General features: G+C 50.9%; 1 protein-coding gene across 1 annotated transcript; it reads right to left on the reverse strand.

Moving 5' to 3' along the window:
- Positions 1-524: 524 nt before the first annotated feature.
- On the reverse strand, positions 525-15591 carry Ptms (parathymosin). The gene is made up of 6 exons (XM_051155654.1): positions 15580-15591; positions 4336-4734; positions 1699-1770; positions 1435-1513; positions 1234-1295; positions 525-1061 (listed from the first exon to the last, which is right to left on the reverse strand). Exons 1-6 carry the CDS (start codon positions 15589-15591, stop codon positions 1011-1013), a joined length of 675 nt encoding a protein of 224 aa, XP_051011611.1. The 3' UTR covers positions 525-1010.
- Positions 15592-16273: the final 682 nt, after the last annotated feature.

Consider the following 16273-nt stretch of genomic DNA (forward strand, 5'->3'; position numbering starts at 1 on the left):
AATAGAGACTGAGGCCGAATCCAACTGGAGGAATCCAACTGCTCTCTTGCTCAGTTCAGCCCAGGTAAGAAAATGAGAGAGCAGGTGACAAGGACTGATAACACATTGAGTCCTTCCCTGCTTCACTTAAGAGGACCCTCCTTCCCACATGTCAAAACACGTCCATGCTTGGCAGTTCCCTTTCCAAAGCCTAGGTTGAGACCTAGGCCTACCAGCCTCTTCCACCCTGGGGGCGGGACTTTCTGTTTCTATCTGCCTGGTTCACACATCGGAGCTAATAGCTTTCCACTGGGCTCAGCAGTGTCTACATCTTATGTGGGTTAACAAGATACTGTGCATTTCTTCGGAGGAACATCCCCAGGAACCCAAAACAGGGCATACATCATCAGGCCCTAAGGAAAGACCATGGGCTCCGAGTCCACCCCTTGAGGACTGGTCCTGTCTTCTATGATCTGGGTATGAGGTCAGCCACCCCTCTCCACCCTTTCATGCACTGACTGAACTCTGGGAAAGCAGGAGACAGGTTAAAAACAGAAGCGCGACCATTTCTTTATTAAATTATACAAAAAGGGGAGGGGGCAGCTATCGGGGCTTGACCCCAACCCCGGCCCCACCCCGGCCTGGCGCTGTCTGAGAGGAGGGAATCTGAGGGAGACCCAGGGGTCAGGCAGGAAAGAGAAGGGCAGGCTGAGAGGCTGGGGGTGCAGAGGGTGAGGAGAGGTTTCGCAAGGACTGGAACAGATGGGATGGTGTGGCAAGGCAGGGGAGCAAAGTGAAGGCCCGTTGGGGAGCACAGATGAGGCGGGTCAGGAGCTGGACCGATGGCAGTGAGGGTGCAGGAGCAGTGTCTGGAGAGATGGAAGAGAGAGGCTGGGTGGAAGGGCAAGGGTCACAGCTCTGGGGGCAGGGCCAGAGCAAGGAGCCAGGAGAAGGGGGGGCTGGACTTGTGTGTTCCTGCCCCACCTCCAGGACCTGAGGGGCCTCCCATCCCCAAGCCCGCTGGCAGGGGCTCATGCCGAAGCCCCATTTTCTGTCTTCTGCCTCTTGGGATCAGCTTCATCCTGTGGAGAGGGTAAGAGCTGAGGTAGCTGTACAAAGAAGACCCCTCCCCCAGTTCTGTTGGCCCCACACCAGCCCCCGCCCATGCGGCCACGAGGACCTGGGTCTAGATTCAAAGGGCACCCAGCCCCTGCTACATTCCAGGCAGCCCTCAGGCTCCAAACCAGCTCCAACCTCCTCTTCAGCAGTTCTCTTCCGCACGGGGCCTTCGTCCTCCTCCTCCTCCTCTTCCTCATCTGAGGAGTCAGAAAGGAGTCGTTGGGGAAGGTTGGGAGGTTCTGGGCACAGACCCACCCCACCCCCATCCTGGCTTGGCGTCTTCAACTGTTCCCCGACTGTTCGTTTGAGCCTCAATTTTTAACTGTCCGCCCCTACCTTCTTCATCGCCTTCATCATCATCCTCTCCGTCCTCAGCAGTTTCTTCTTCCTCCTCCTCGGCTCCGTTCTCCTCCTCCTGTTGGGGACCAAGCCATGGAGTGATATCAAGTTGGCTGTGTGAATGGGCTTAGGAGCCTCAGGGTAGGGAAGGAAGAGGAGGGGTCAGGAGAAGGGCAGGACCCAGCACGCCCAGGAAGGTAAGTGGGGAAGGAAGGAAGTCTGGGCAAAGCCTGATCCTCTCTTCCTCCTGCAGCCTCACACCTCCACTACTTCTTTCTTTCGTTCTTTCCGGCCAGCCTTCTCCTCCACTTTCTCCTTCTTTTCCTTCAGGTCCTGCAAGGCAGAAGGTCACCTTTCTCTCAGTGCCAGTGACACACAGCTCTTGAGTCCATCCAGCCTGGTCTCCCCAACTCTGCAGCTAGGTCAAAGGTATTAAGTGAAGGTGGCCAGATTAAGACACAATGGGAGGAGGGCCATAACTGGCTGAGACTGGAGACTTTCGTTCCCCAAGACCCAAGGGGGCGGGGAGTGGGAAAGTGATGATCAAAGGGGCATGGCCAGAATAACTGAGGTTCCCCCAACCCATCAAGTTCTCCCAAACCTCCCCTAGCTTGAGTTCAGCTCCACAAAGCAAATCCCCCATCTGCTGGCAGCCTGGATGCCCCACCCTATTCACCCTCTCTCTCTGCTTGCCCCGGCTCTGCCTTTTGTCTACCTCAGGGGCCTTTGCCTAAGTTCTCTCTCTCTCTCTCTCTCTCCTGGGCATCCCTCCCAGCTTCCCCTTTGGCTTCTAAGGCCTTTGTTTCCCTGTTTATGTCTCCCTAATCCTCCTGTTCCTACTTGGCCCAACAGTACAGGGATACGAGGCTCGCCCTTTAGCACAATCCCACGTCAGTTCCTATGCCCAAACTCTAGCTTTCAGTGTTCCCTTCCCCCCACCTTCATGCAGAGGAAGGAGGAAGCACAACACAGCAAGTGTGTGCCTGGATGGGAGGGTGGACGGTCCCTGTCTAGAGCCCCTCCCACCAGGTACTTGAACTCCTATTCTATTCTGACACTGGGTAACCCCGGTCTGGGCACACACACAGGCCGTCCTACTCCAGTGCGTGCCACCTCTCCCTGTCACACTCCTTGGCAGGGGCCACCTTCTCCGATCTTATCTGATGTCAGCGTACAGGATGTGTACAGGATCCCAAGTGGGTCGGAGTTTTCACAAGAAGATCACCCCAGAAGGATGTGTCCTTTCTAGGACAAGACTGGGTTGTAAAAGAGGGACTTGGTGCCAAGTGACTAAGCCTGGGGACACTCGGCTCCCTTCTCTCTTTAGAGGAGAGCAGAGCACAGGCCACTTGACCCTCTCACTCCTGGCAGGTTCTCCATTCTGATTTGTTGTCACTTCTCTGTCACATGGTGTGTCTGGCATTTGTACTACCAGGTGGGTTTTTCTTTACATCCTGGGCTGGGCAGGGACTAAGTCGGCTTAGCCTGAGCCAGGCCTGGCCTGAGTTCCCCATCGGGGTTGACAGAGGGGTGAGGGGAACAGAGGGAGAACACCAAAGACCAAAGTCCACAGGGCTGGCCCCTCTCCTCCTGGTCACTGTCCTTCCGTGATCTCTTTTCCAGGAGGGCAACTGACCTGCCCCCAGCTGCTAAGCAGCTCTCTGGCCTCTCTCTACTCAGCACACAAGCTCACCCAGGCTAACACCAACTCACACATCTACAGGGGAGCGCCCACTCGCTCCGGAGACACATGGCCGGTGTTTGGGCATTCTGGCACTCGCTCACAGGAGCACCGCGTAGCCAGGCAGCACTCACAAAGCGGCAACATGCCTCCTGGAACATCTCAGTCAGTCTCCACATGCACACATGTAACTGACACGGGCAGTCCCACACACTCGCTGGATCTCAGACATACAAAGACGCCTACTCAGTGAAATCACATGCCACCTCACAATCCACCGGAGGGCCACACAGGCACACCTTGTCAGATCTCACATGGGCCTTCTCCCACTGCCTTTTATTCTGTTAGCTCCCCCATTCCACTTGGGCCTCCAGAACTACACTGACAACCCCCCAAAAAAAGCCCTGGACTCCCCAGCCCCCAAGCCTGGCCGCATTAATTTCCCTAAGCGACACTCCGCAGTTTCCCTGGGGAAATTAGAGGAGGGCTGAAACGGAGACAAGGGCAAAGGGATGAGGCCAGGAAAGGCAGCTGCTGAGCTGCTGAGCGCAAAGACAGCTTGACGTATGGTCAGGCGATGCTGAGCTTCGGCTTTTTCGAAGGCTATTCTCGCCACCTTTCTGGTTTTTTAGGAATTCGACATGAGGGGAGGCGATAAAGAGAAAATTGGAAGTCGGTGGTGGAGGGAGAACGAATGAGGATATGCCGAAAGGGGGTGAGGGAGAGGCGCAGCCCTCCGGGGACAAGCTCAGACGGTCGGGCTGCGAGGGGAGGGGCCGAGGAGTAGCCTCCTCGGAGAGTCCTGTTTACACTTGAGGATCCCAAACCGCTTAGCAGAGGAAAGGTGAGGTCATAGTGGAAAGAGACCTGAAGCCGCGGCATGGACAAGGGGCCCGGAAGGCGAGAGGAGCCGCTCTCCGACGGGAGGGAGGACCGGGCCGAGCCGGACGCGGCGGGGCACCAGAGGGGTGGGGATGGCGGAGCCGGGCGCGGGCCGCTCGGTGAGGCCAGAGTCACCGCGCGCTGGGCCGCTAGAGGGCGCTGGCGGCGGGGAGCGGGGTAGGCAGCGCCGGGCTCCGAGCGGGGGGAGGGCGCAACGGGGTCCGCGGGGACCGGGCGCCAGGGCCGCTCGGGGCCGTCGGGGGCGACCCAGCGCGAAGGACCGCGCCGATCCTGGGGCCGCCCGGGTGCCGGGCCGCCGCCGCCCCTGCCCGTACCTTGGCGCTCAGCTCGGCCGCTGCCTCCACGCTCTTCTCCGACATGGTGCCGGGGCCGGGGCTGGCGGGGAGCCGGGGTCCCGGGGCCGAGGCAGAGGGGCCCTGGACGGCGGAGGGTGGCCGCGGCCGGAACTTGGCGCGGTGGCGGCGGCGGCAGCGGCAGCGACGGCCGCTCGGCAAGCTGGCTCGCTGCAAGAGGCGGCAGAGGCGCGCGGGGTGGGGCGGGGGTGGGTCCCGAGCCGAGACCCGCAGGGCTGCGACCGTCCGGAGGGCAGGCGAGACGGGTGATGCGGGCGGTGGCCGGCGAGCTCCGGTCGCGGTCTCTCGGTCTTTCTTGCCGCCCCCGCACCAGCAGAGCTGCCGCCGACCAGCCGCTGCCGCCCCCGGGAAGGGAACCCGCTTTTAAGGCGGCGCTGCCCGACGGGAGGGGCTTCCCAGGGGTGGGGCAGGCGGGAGCGGGGAGGAGAGGAGAGGGGAGGGGGATGAAAGAGGAGGTTGGAGAGGTGGGGATAGGAGGATGAAAGCGAAGGGCGGGAGAGCGAGCGGGCGGGAGGAAGGACGAGACCAGGAGGGGGAAATGGAGAGACTGACGGCTCGGGAAAGAGCGGAGTGGGGCGAGGAGGTGGGAAGGGGTGGGGTTCCAGCGGGGAGACACCGTCCAAATGCCAGCCTACTGCCTGCGAGCTGGAGTCTGGCTACTGGGGGCGCACTGAAGAGGTGGCCAGACTCCTGCTGACCTCCTCAAAGCCCAGAGATTTTGCTATAGGGCGGGAGCGGGGAGCAGATGGAGAGGCTGGGCAGGTATTTGAGAAACCAAAAGCTGAAAGAAGACCAAGAGGGCTGCCGAGCCACTTCCACTTTTTCCGCTCTTGTCCGCCTTCTCTAGGTGGCCTTGAGGATAGGGAGAGTGCAAAGGACAGCCTGGGCCTGTCGGCTAGACCTAACGTTTGTGGTTCTTGGCCGGCTCCGTCTGTTTCCTGTGATCTGAGGGGAATCAGAGACCCTCTGCTCTTCTCTTCTACGTCTTTATCCTATCTTACCTGTGCCGTCTCTCATACCCTGGTCCTTCTGTTTCTGTTGACCTCTTCTTCATATAGACCAAGACCCTTCCTCTATAACCATCTACATCTCTCTTTTTATACCTCGTGTGCCCTTTAGGTTTTCCCAGACAACACTGTTGTCTTACCTGCTTCAGTCACCTGGCCCTATAAACTTAGCTGATGTTCAGTTCTCCGTCCGGTCCCTTTATCTTTTTCCTTGCTTTGCTCTTCTCTGTCCTCTGTTGTCATCCTTCCCAGCCTTTCTGTGTTGAGTTGACCCTCTTTAAAAACACCGGTCCTATCCGGAGTTTCAGCCACACCCTATTGCATGCATCCCTCCGCGTCTCACGCCTAGGTTCGGAGTCTTTGGATCATTTTAAGAATCCTGGAATTTCAGAAAGAGACGGGGGGGGGGGGGGGGGGTTAGGGCTGGGATGTGAATTGGAGGTCAGAAAGGTGGATGAGGTAGAAGGCTGGACTTTGGAAAAAATTATTTTTGGGGTGTGTGTGTCATGTTTGCCCCGTCATTATTATTCACCTTTTCCAAATAATTTTCTTAATAAAAACATCATTTTTAGCCAGATGACCTATTCCAGCCATTGGGAAGCTGAGGCAGGAGGATTGCCATTAGTTTGAGAGCATCTTGGGCAACACAGTGAGACATCTTACCCCCCCACACACACACACACACTTCAAAAAAAATTAGAAAAAGAAGCCATTGTTGATACTCCATCATCCTTTAGGATGTGAGTGTGTCAACACACCATCTTGTGGTCCCTTGCACACACCTCTTGGTTTCTCAGACTCTTAATTCAGTTTCTTGGTCTCATAAATCTTGGAGCCCCACCCTGGTTTTTCCTAGCAGGATTCGGTGCACCTTTTCTGAGATCTTTCCATTTCCCCTTTTCAGTGCGCTTCTCAGACTTCAGTGACTGATGGCTTTAGCGATCTCTCACCATATCCCACCTCTGTAGCCTCTCTTGCTTCATTTATCTCTCTCTTACCCCCTCCACTCCCCCCCCCCCCCCAAACACTCCCCTAGTCTCGCTCCCTCTGCGTTGGACCTCGTTCCCCTCCCTCCCGCCTTCTTTTTTCTCTGCCATCTACTCCACCTCTCAGCCCCGCCTGCTGTCTCGGACACCCTGCTGGGCTCTTACCCTGTTGCCCTGGTAACCGCCCTCAACTCCGGTCACCTCCACTCCCCTCCCCCCTCCAATCACCGCCACCAACAACCTCCATCCACCTTCCTCCTGTTTTTCCCGAGAGCCAATAGAAACCCTGTTGCCAGGTGGAATGCTCATTTGAATCAGCCAATCCAGGATCCTAACTGCTTGCCCTGCCTTATAAGGGGATGTGAGGAGGGCCACTCCTCCCACTCCCGCCCCACAGGGGACGAACCCCTCCACTGTCCTTTCTCTCCGGCCTAGGAAAGAGACTGGGACCCAGTAGTTTACCCTCTCATAAAGGGCCTAGCCTCCCATTTCTCTAAATGGGACCACCGGGGTTGCTGGGAGGTGTGGGACTGTGGGGAGTGGGCTGGACTGTGGGCTGGGCCTCAGGGCTGGGGGTGGGAATGAGGTGTGATTAGGGAAGGGGAGGCGGAGGGAGCCGGGAATTTTGCCCAGGGAGGGGTGTCTGGGAGCGGAGGCAGCTGCAGTGGAAAATTCCAGGGAGATGGCAAGGCTGAGAATGGGAATCCTGCCCCAAGGTCCAAGGGAGTGCATAGAAATCTGAGAGCTTGGACATTAGGGTCTGCAGTGACCGCTGGGGGAATTCTACAAGGCTGGAGGACCGCGTCTAAGTACCCCCCTATGGATAATGGAGGAAGTACCCATTATCTTCTGTCTGGTTAGATCACAGGCCAGTCTCCTGAAGTTTGGCTTTATGAGAATGCAGCCGGGAGACTTGGGGTGAATTTGGAGGAAATGGGGTGTTGAGGACCCACCGGGGCGGCCCTTTAGGTCTGTGCCTCGGGTCAGTGGTGTCAAATGCCAAGGCTTGCTCCTTTCCATTGATGTACTTCTGAGGGTTTGTGAAGGCCTGCCTATTCCTAGAATTCTATTACTCTACAGTGCAATTGAGCAATTTCCTACTAGTTGAATAGGGGGAAAACTGTGCTTACACATTTATGAAAGTGGGAAAAAGGGAGAGACCAGGTGAGAACAAGAAAGGCCAGAACCCCCTAGAAGCTGTGACATCTGCCTGAGTTCCTACAAGTTGGTCTTACTACGAAGTGTGGAAGGTGCTCTCTACTAATTGCGTCAAACTCGCTCCTAGTGAAGTCTCCAGCTTCCTGACCTGCATGTCTGTTGTCAGTGTGTGTTTACCTCAGGCCAGCGCTAAGGAGCACATAGCTGTCTCTGAAGGCATCAGAACACAGAAGTCTGAGATTTGAGCCATCTCCTTTACCCTTTATTAAATCCTAATTTCACCCCTAGTGACCATATGTTTATTTCTCATTTTTCCTTTTTCTTAAACACACACACACACACACATACACACTTAGAAATTAGATAAGCCTTTTTTTTTTTTTTTTTTAAATTCCAAACAGGGTTTCTCTGTGTAGCCTTGGCTATCCTGGATTCACCTAGTAGACCAGGCTAGCCTCTGCCTCCCGAGTGCTGGGATTAAAGGCATGTGACACCAAGCTGGGCTAGATAAGCCTTTTTATATAAAATTTTATTACATTGTGTGTGTGTGCACGTGCACGAATTTTCCAGCAGAAATTAAAACAACTGTGAGACTGGTTTTTCTCCTTCCATCATATGGGGCGTGGGGATCAAACTCAGATCAGCAGGCTTGGTGGTGAGTGCTTTTACCATCTGTCTGGCCTTCTTTTTCTCTTGGTTTTTTGGTTGGTTTTTGTTTGTTTGTTTTTGTTTTTGTTTTTTCGAGACAGGGTTTCTCTGTGTAGCCTTGGCCATCCTGGACTCACTTTGTAGACCAGGCTGGCCTCGAACTCACAGCGATCCGCCTGCCTCTGCCTCCCGAGTGCTGGGATTAAAGGCATGCGCCACCACACCCGGCTTGTTTTTTTGTTTTTTTGTTTTTGTTTTTAGCCTTTTTTTTTTCTAGAGCTGAGGACGGAACCCAGGGCCTTGTGCTTGCTAGGCAAGCGCTCTACCACTGAGCTAAATCCCCAACCCCTCTGTTTCTTGGGACAGGGTTTTGGGACAGAGTCCTTGTCTAAACTGGACTCACTTTGTAGACCAGGCTGGCCTCAAACTCACAGAGATTTGCCTGCCTCTGTCTCCTGAGTGCTGGGATTACAGGCATCTAGTGTATCTCTCTCTCTCTCTCTCTCTCTCTCTCTCTCTCTCTCTCTCTCTCTCTCTCTCTCTCTCTCTCTCTCTCTCTCACACACACACACACACACACACACCGGCGCGCCCCCCCCCCCTTTTCTTTTTTAAGGGAAGGTTTGTTTTGATTTACGGTTCCCTGGTAATACAGGGAAGACAGCTGTGGTTGCCAGAGCAAGAGGCAGCAACTTTCATTAAACTCACAGGAAGGTAAGAGTAACGCATATTTGTGTTCTGCTCATGTTGTCCTTTTATTTTTATTTTTCTTTGTGTGGGTGTTTTGCGTCTTTGCGCTACTCATGTTCCTGGTTCCAGATAGGAGGCCAGAAAAGGGTGATCTGAAGCCCTGGAACTGGAGTGTGAGTGCAGGCTTCGATCTTTCTACATCCAGTACATGTGAGCCTCCGTGTGGGTGCTGGGACTCGAACTCAGGCAGGATTTCTGGAAGAGCAGTCAGTGCTCTTACCAACTGAGCCATTTCTCCAGAGCCTTCCCTCTTCATTTCCTCCCCAATGCTGGGATTAAAGGCATGTATATGCTCACACATATTCAGCTGCCTTTAGCGATCTGAAGAGGACTTGGAATTACTGGCAGTTGTGAACCACTGGCCATGGTTGCTAAGAACTGAACGTGGGCCTTCTGCTAGAAAAGCAAGTGCTCTTTTTTTTTTTTTTTTTTTTAAGATTTATTGATTATTTATACAGTGGTCTACATGTACACCTCAGGCCAGAAGAGGGCATCAGGTTACATCATAGATGGCTATGAGCCACCATGTGGTTGCTGGGAATTGAACTCAGGACCTCTGGAAGAGCAGTCAGTGCTCTTAACCTCTGAGCCATCTCTCCAGCCCCAAAGTGCTCTTAATCACTGAGCTATCTCTTCAGCCTCCCAGCCCCAAACCCTCATTCACTCCCGCCTCCACTTTCTCATTTTTATTAGTCCAGCTGAATAAATGGCTGTCTTTTTTTTTTCCTTTCCTTTTTTTTGGTTTGTTTTTTTTGTTGTTGTTTTTTTGCTTGTTTGTTTTTGAGATAGGGTTTCTTTGTGTAGCTCTGGCTGTCCTGGACTCGCTTTGTAGACCAGGCTGGCCTCGAAATCACAGCGATCCACCAGCCTCTGCTTCCCAAGTGCTAGGATTAAAGGCCTGCGCCACCACCGCCTGGCCGGCTAAGTCTTTTCTTTGCAGCAATGTTAAATTATATATATACTCACACTGGGCATGGTGGCACATAGCTGTAATCCCCATACTTGGGAGGTGGAGGCCAGAGGATCAGTAGTAAAGGCTAATCTTGGCTGCATACTAAGTTGGAGGTGAGGCCAGGCTGGGCTATGTAAGACCGTGGAAGCAAACAGCAAGAAAGTAACTTCCACAAAGCAGAATGTGGTATTGCATCTCTACAGTCCCAAAATTCTGGAGCCTGAGGCAGGAGGAATACATTAAAGGTATTCCAAGGCCTGCTTGGGCTACACAGTGAACGCCGTGCCACCTAAGGCAAGACCCTGTCTCAAGAAAACAATAAAGAATAAATTGCCCTCAAAACAGTCACATCATGAGTAATCAGTCTGAGAGAGAATGAAAATTATTTTTAAGTTTAAAAATTAGTTCCATTGGTCTTATCCACCACCAAGATTTCATTCAGATAAGTCAGGGTTAGCTAAGGACACATTTTCATTGTGTCTCCACACTTAGCTTAGTTTTTTTCCCAAGACAGGGTCTCTTTCTGTCCTGGACTCTGCTCTGTAGACCAGGCTGGTCTTGCACACCTTTAATCCCAGCTCCTGATCTCTGAGTTCCCCCACGCTCTGCTCAAGCTTAAATCTTAAGTCAGACACAATGGCACACACTTGGTTTTTTGGTTTTGGTTTTTGTTTTTGGTTGTTCGAGACAGAGTCTCTCTGTGTTAGCCTTGGCTGTCCTGGACTCACTCGGTAGACCAGGCTGGCCTCAAACTCACAGTGATCCACCTACCTCTGCCTCCTGAGTGCTGGGATTAAAGGCGTGCACCACCATGCCCGGCTATAGCACACACTTGTAAGGCCAGCACTCTAAAGCTGACTGCTAGGATTCAATGAATTACCAGATTATTCCACGTTTAGGCTATATTAAAATTTTTTAATCTATTATTTTTAAGTGTGTGGGTGTTTTGCCTGCATATATGTCTGTGCAGGCTTGCCTGTAGTCCCTCAGAGACCAGAGGAGGGTTGGAGTTTTGGAGTTTCACATGCGTCGGAGCCATCCTATGGCTGCTGGAAATGAAACTCAGGTCCTCTGGAAGGGCAGCCCTTGCCCCTCACCTCTGAGCCACCTCTGCTGTCCTGTGCTGTGAAGAGCTTTTGCTCTCTAAGCCTTCAGGGCAGGGACCTTATCTTTTGCTTTCAGCTTTGTCTCTCCACCATACACCACAGTCCCTAACTCAGAGGTCCATTAAAGTATAGTGAAGTCTAAGAGTTCTGTCTTTGTCCCTGGGTTGGCTGAAATAGAATCTGAGACCTCGGGTTTCAGGATGTGCTGCTCAGCTACATTCCAGCTGTTTTGTTTTATTTCCTTTTTTTTTTTTTAATTTCTGTATTGTTTTGAGACCGTCTCTTGTATCCCAGGCTGACCCTCCAAGTCCATATGTAGCAGATGCTCTCTTGAGTTTCTGATCCTCACCCATCACCTAAGCGCTGGGGTTACAGACTGTACCACCAAGACCGTTTTTATACAGTCCTGGCGACTGAACCCAGGACTCGTGCATGCCAGGCAAGCACTCTGCTAGCTGAACTACATCACACCAGCCTGGTTTTGCTTTTTTTTTGAAGCAGGGTTTTGATGTGTAGCCTAGGCCGTCCTTGAACTTTCTATGTAGCTAAAGTCACTATATTTAGGCTGGCTTTGTACTAGGAGGAATTTAGTGCTTTTCTAGTTCTTCCTGAACATTCTCCCTAGTGAAGTAATGGTCTGACCCTTGTACTGCTTCAGCACCTTTGACTGGCTTTCATTTTGAGGCAGGTTCTGGCTAAGTAGATCAGGCTAGCCTCAAACTTAGAGCTAGGGGTTACAGGCGGGTGACACCAAGCTTTACACTTTGATTGGTGTTTCTCACTCTCTGCTTTCTCCTTCAACTGTACTTGTAAAATAATGGACACTGGTCCAGTTTTCTGCTGTCATTTCAATTTCTCCCTCATATTTACTCTTCAAAAATTTGTATAGACTTTCAGAAAAATCCAAAAGAAGGAGAGCATTTATAGGCACTCCGCAGCTCTGCATCAAAACATCTTGTGATGGCAGACAGACAGAAACTCCGATAGTGCTACTCCTGGGACTTAAGGCATTATGTATACCAGACAAGTGCTCTACCACTGACCTACACTGCCAGCCCCAGAAATAGTCATCTGGAGCTGGGTGTGGTGGCACACACCTCTAATCCCAGCACTCCAGGAGGCAGAGGCAGGCAGATCACTGTGAGTTCAAGGCCAGCCTGGTCTACAAAGGGAGTCCAGAATAGAAGAAAACAAACAAAAAAACAAAAGAAAACTCATCTTTCCAAAACAATTGAGTAGTTAACACTTGAAAATATGGCTAGCTCATGGGCAGGCCATGTTATAACATGTTTTGACTCTCATGCATGAAGTCCTGAATTTAGTACTCAGTACTGCATAAACTAGGTGTGACAGGCCATGTGCATAATCCTAGTACTTGAGATTGAGAGTGAAAAGGACCAGGAGCTCAAATCCAGACTGGCATCTATCAGATAAGACCCTAGTTCTCAAAAACAAACAAACAAACAAACAAAAAAAAACACACCAAAAACAGAGTGGCTTGTAGGGAGAATTCTGGAATTTTGCTTTCTTTAAAAAACATACAAATGGGGGATGGAGAGATGGCTCAGTGGTTAAGAGCACTGGCTGCTCTTTCAAAGGTCCTGAGTTCAATTCCCAGCAACCACATGGTGGCTCACAACCATCTACAATGACATCTGGTGCCCTCTTCTGGCCTGAAAGCACACATTTCGGTGCAAATATTATATAAATAATAAATAAATAAATCTTAAACAAAGAAAACCTATAGAAATAGCCAGGCATGGTGGTACATGCCTTTAATCCTAGCACTCAGGCAGAGGCAGGCAGATCTCTGAGTTTCAGGCCAGCCTGGTCTACAAGAGTGAGTTCTAAGATAGCCAAGGCTACATAGAGAAACCCTGTCTCAAAAAAAAACAAACCAAAACAAACCCGCAGAAATACTGTAAGAATATGTTTTTGTTTTAATCCTAGGTGTGGGAATACGGGGCTACTTTGGGCTGTCCACAGCAGCTGGCTATGATCTGTCTCACGCTGTAACAGAAGTGTGGTTTTGCCAGCTGTGATAGTTTCTGCAATTGTGTGACATTTGGAAATCTGGAAACTTTTCACAGGGTATATAAATGCTAGGCCCAGCGAGGTGGGGTTGTTGGTTGTTCAGGGGATTAGTTACTGTTTGTTAGTAGCTGTGCTCAAAGAAGAAACAAGAAGCCGGGCGTGGTGGCGCACGCCTTTAATCCCAGCACTTGGGAGGCAGAGGCAGGTGGATCGCTGTGAGTTCGAGGCCAGACTGCTCTACAAAGTGAGTCCAGGATGGCCAAGGCTACACAGAGGAAACCCTGTCTCGAAAAACCAAAAAAAAAAAAAAAAAAAAAAATCAAAGAAGAAACAAGAAAGAAATTAGATTCAAGCATCTCTCTCTCTCCCCCTCCATGCTTTTTTTCTCTCCTGTCTAGTGATAGGGGCTAAAATGGGGGGAATGAAGGGTGGGAAAAAGAAGAACCCACAAAGTAGCTAAGGTCAGCTACAGTGGCTAGTTCCACTAAGAACTGAAGTGAATTGTTTACATTTTGCTATTTGTTTTTGCTCTGCAGGGAGTCAGATTCAGGGTCTCCTACCTGCTGATTAAGGCGCATACCACTGAGCTACACCACCAGCCCTGATAAAATAGCCATATGTGGCTAGCAGCCACTGTGTTGGACACCGCCTTTTTAGAGCTCTCTTTTAAGCTACCTCATTTAATTCCAGCACTCTGGAGGCAGAGGCAGGTGGATCACTGTGAGTTGGAGGTGAGCCTGGTCTACAGAGCAAGTTCCAGCAAGTTGCAGGACAGGCAGGGCTACACCCAGAGAAAATCTGTTTACAAAAACAAAACAATTATTTTATCTTTAAATGATGTGTGTCTTTGTGTGAGTACAGGTGTGAGCAGAGAGACCCGATCGCCTGGAGCTAGAGTGACAGGTGTGAGTTCTGTATGACTGTTCTCTGAGAGCTCAGTATGTGGTCTTAACCACTGACCCATCTATCCAGCCCATTTAACTATCTTTTTTTTTTTTTAAGGGGCATTCTGGGGCTTGAACCCTGGGCTTTGCACATGCTAATCGCATTTCTTTGTTTCTTTTTTCTTTTTTCTGAGACAGGGTTTCTCTGCGTAGCCTTGGCTGTCCTGGACTAGCTTTGTAGACCAGGCTGGCCTCGAACTCACAACAATCTGCCATCACCGCCCGCCTAATCACATGCCTTACCACTCACTAAGCTAGCAGCCCAGCCTGCAGCATCCCTCCTTGTCCACATCCAACCCCTGCAATTTGTAATTAGAATGTCAGAGAACAACTCTGCTGCTGTGTTTACGTTCACACAGGCAGCTGCTGTGTATTTTACCTTAAGTATGTGTTTAGAACTTTCACACATTACACAGACCACGGCCGATCCAGGGGACAAGTACAGAAAAAACAAAGGGCTAGTAAAAATGGGACAAAGGCTTATTTGACCTGGCGAGTTCAACTCTAAGGAAACAAATAACGAGGAAGAAGTGCTGTGTTCATGGATCTTTGCGGTCTCCCGAGGCTGCTCCCACATTGATGTCTGCTCAAGTCCCGCCACCACCTACATAACTCAAACTCTGCTGACTCCAAAGTCTCTGGCATCGGCTTTATTCCCGAGGTCCAGAGCACAAATTTGGATCCTTTTCCCCCTGTCCCATGCTGTCCCAGGGAGCCTCAAGCTAACAGGAGCAAACTGAAATCTCCCAGTGCTTCCTTTCTGGGTTGACCGTACTTTCCTCCTCACAAAGGGCCATGCTAGACCTCAGCTTTTTGGGTTTTTGTTTGTTTTCCTTTTCCTAGAGTCTCTTTTTCCTTTTTCTTGTCTTTTGGTTTTTCAAGACAGTTTCTCTGTGTCACTCTGGCTGGCCTTGAACTCATGGCGATCCCCCTGCCTCTGCCTCTGGAGTGCTACCATTTTACCCAGCTCAACTGCTGCTTCTTGTCCCCACACCCCCACCTGACAGTGCTCAGAGGCTCAGTCATGAATTAAGACTTTTTGTTTCTTCACACCTGACTCAGTTTCCCTATTTCCATCCATACCTGTATTGTACAAACGCAAAAAAAAAAAACCAGTTCCCAGGAATGCACAAACGGCCTTTCGATTTAAAATACAAACAGGCTGTTGTAAAGTTCACTACTTACAGAGTTGCTCCACCCTCACTCTGTTCAAATATCCAACTGTCCTGGGTTGGTTCCAGATATGTGACCTCACATCCAAAGAGGGCCCCTTCTCTGGCCCAGCTCTACCCTCTCAAGGATTTCCTGACTCTGACAGCAGCCAGATGAGCAGCGAACGTAGGAGCCACATTCAGTCCTTGTCCTCTTCCCTCATTCCTTTAGGAACTTGCTTTTCCTCCTCCACCACATCAGCTATGGGAAAAGCCAGTGACGGACAAACTCCTGCCCTTCATTGATCAGACAGAGAAGAGAGAAAGAAAGAGGCAGACAAAAAGGAAGGGAGGGGCAGGGAGAAGGCAGACAGACATAACTGCTAGCTGCTTGTAAAATTATATCTTTTTAATTCCTAGAGAGCTGTCTATGTATGTCACCAGGCATGCTGAAAATGAGTTTGCATACCTCCTCCCTCATTTTCACGTGTGTGTGTGTGTGTGTGTTGCTGAGGATCCAAGACATGGCCTTGTGTTCACAAGGCCAGCTCTGAGACTGGGCTACATCCCAAGCCTACTTCAAGACTTTTTTAGCTAGGAGAAACAAAGAAACCCAAATTTCATTTTATTTATTTATTTATGTTTAATTTGCACTGGTGTTTTGCTTGCATCTATGTCTGTGAGAGTGTGTTGGATCCTCTGGAACTGAAGTTACAGACAATTGTGAACTGCCATGTGGGTGCTGGGAATTGAACTCAGGACCTCTGGAAGAGCAGACAGTGCTCTTAACCATTAAGCCATCTTTGTAGCCTTTCAAGCTATTTCTAATAGTTAAAAGTTAAATTGTAACCAAGCATGGTGGCATATGCCTTTAATCCTAGCACTCGGGAGGCAGAAGCAACCCCAACAATCTCTTTTGAGTTCGAGGCCAGCTTGGTCTACAAAGCGAGTCCAGGACACAGAGAAATCCTGTCTTGAAAAATCCGGGAAAAAAGTTAAATTGTAAGCCCAGTGCATGCCTTTAATCCCAGCACTTGGGAGGCAGAGGCAGGCAGATCTCTGTGAGTTCCAGCCTGGTCTACAAAGTGAGCCTTGGAAGGCCAAGGCTACACATAGAACTCTGACTTGAAAAAACAAACAAATAAAAAGTTGTAATTTGTAAA

Source organism: Acomys russatus, chromosome 13 (assembly GCF_903995435.1).
Source record: "Acomys russatus chromosome 13, mAcoRus1.1, whole genome shotgun sequence".
In the NCBI taxonomy this organism is placed as follows: domain Eukaryota; kingdom Metazoa; phylum Chordata; class Mammalia; order Rodentia; family Muridae; genus Acomys; species Acomys russatus.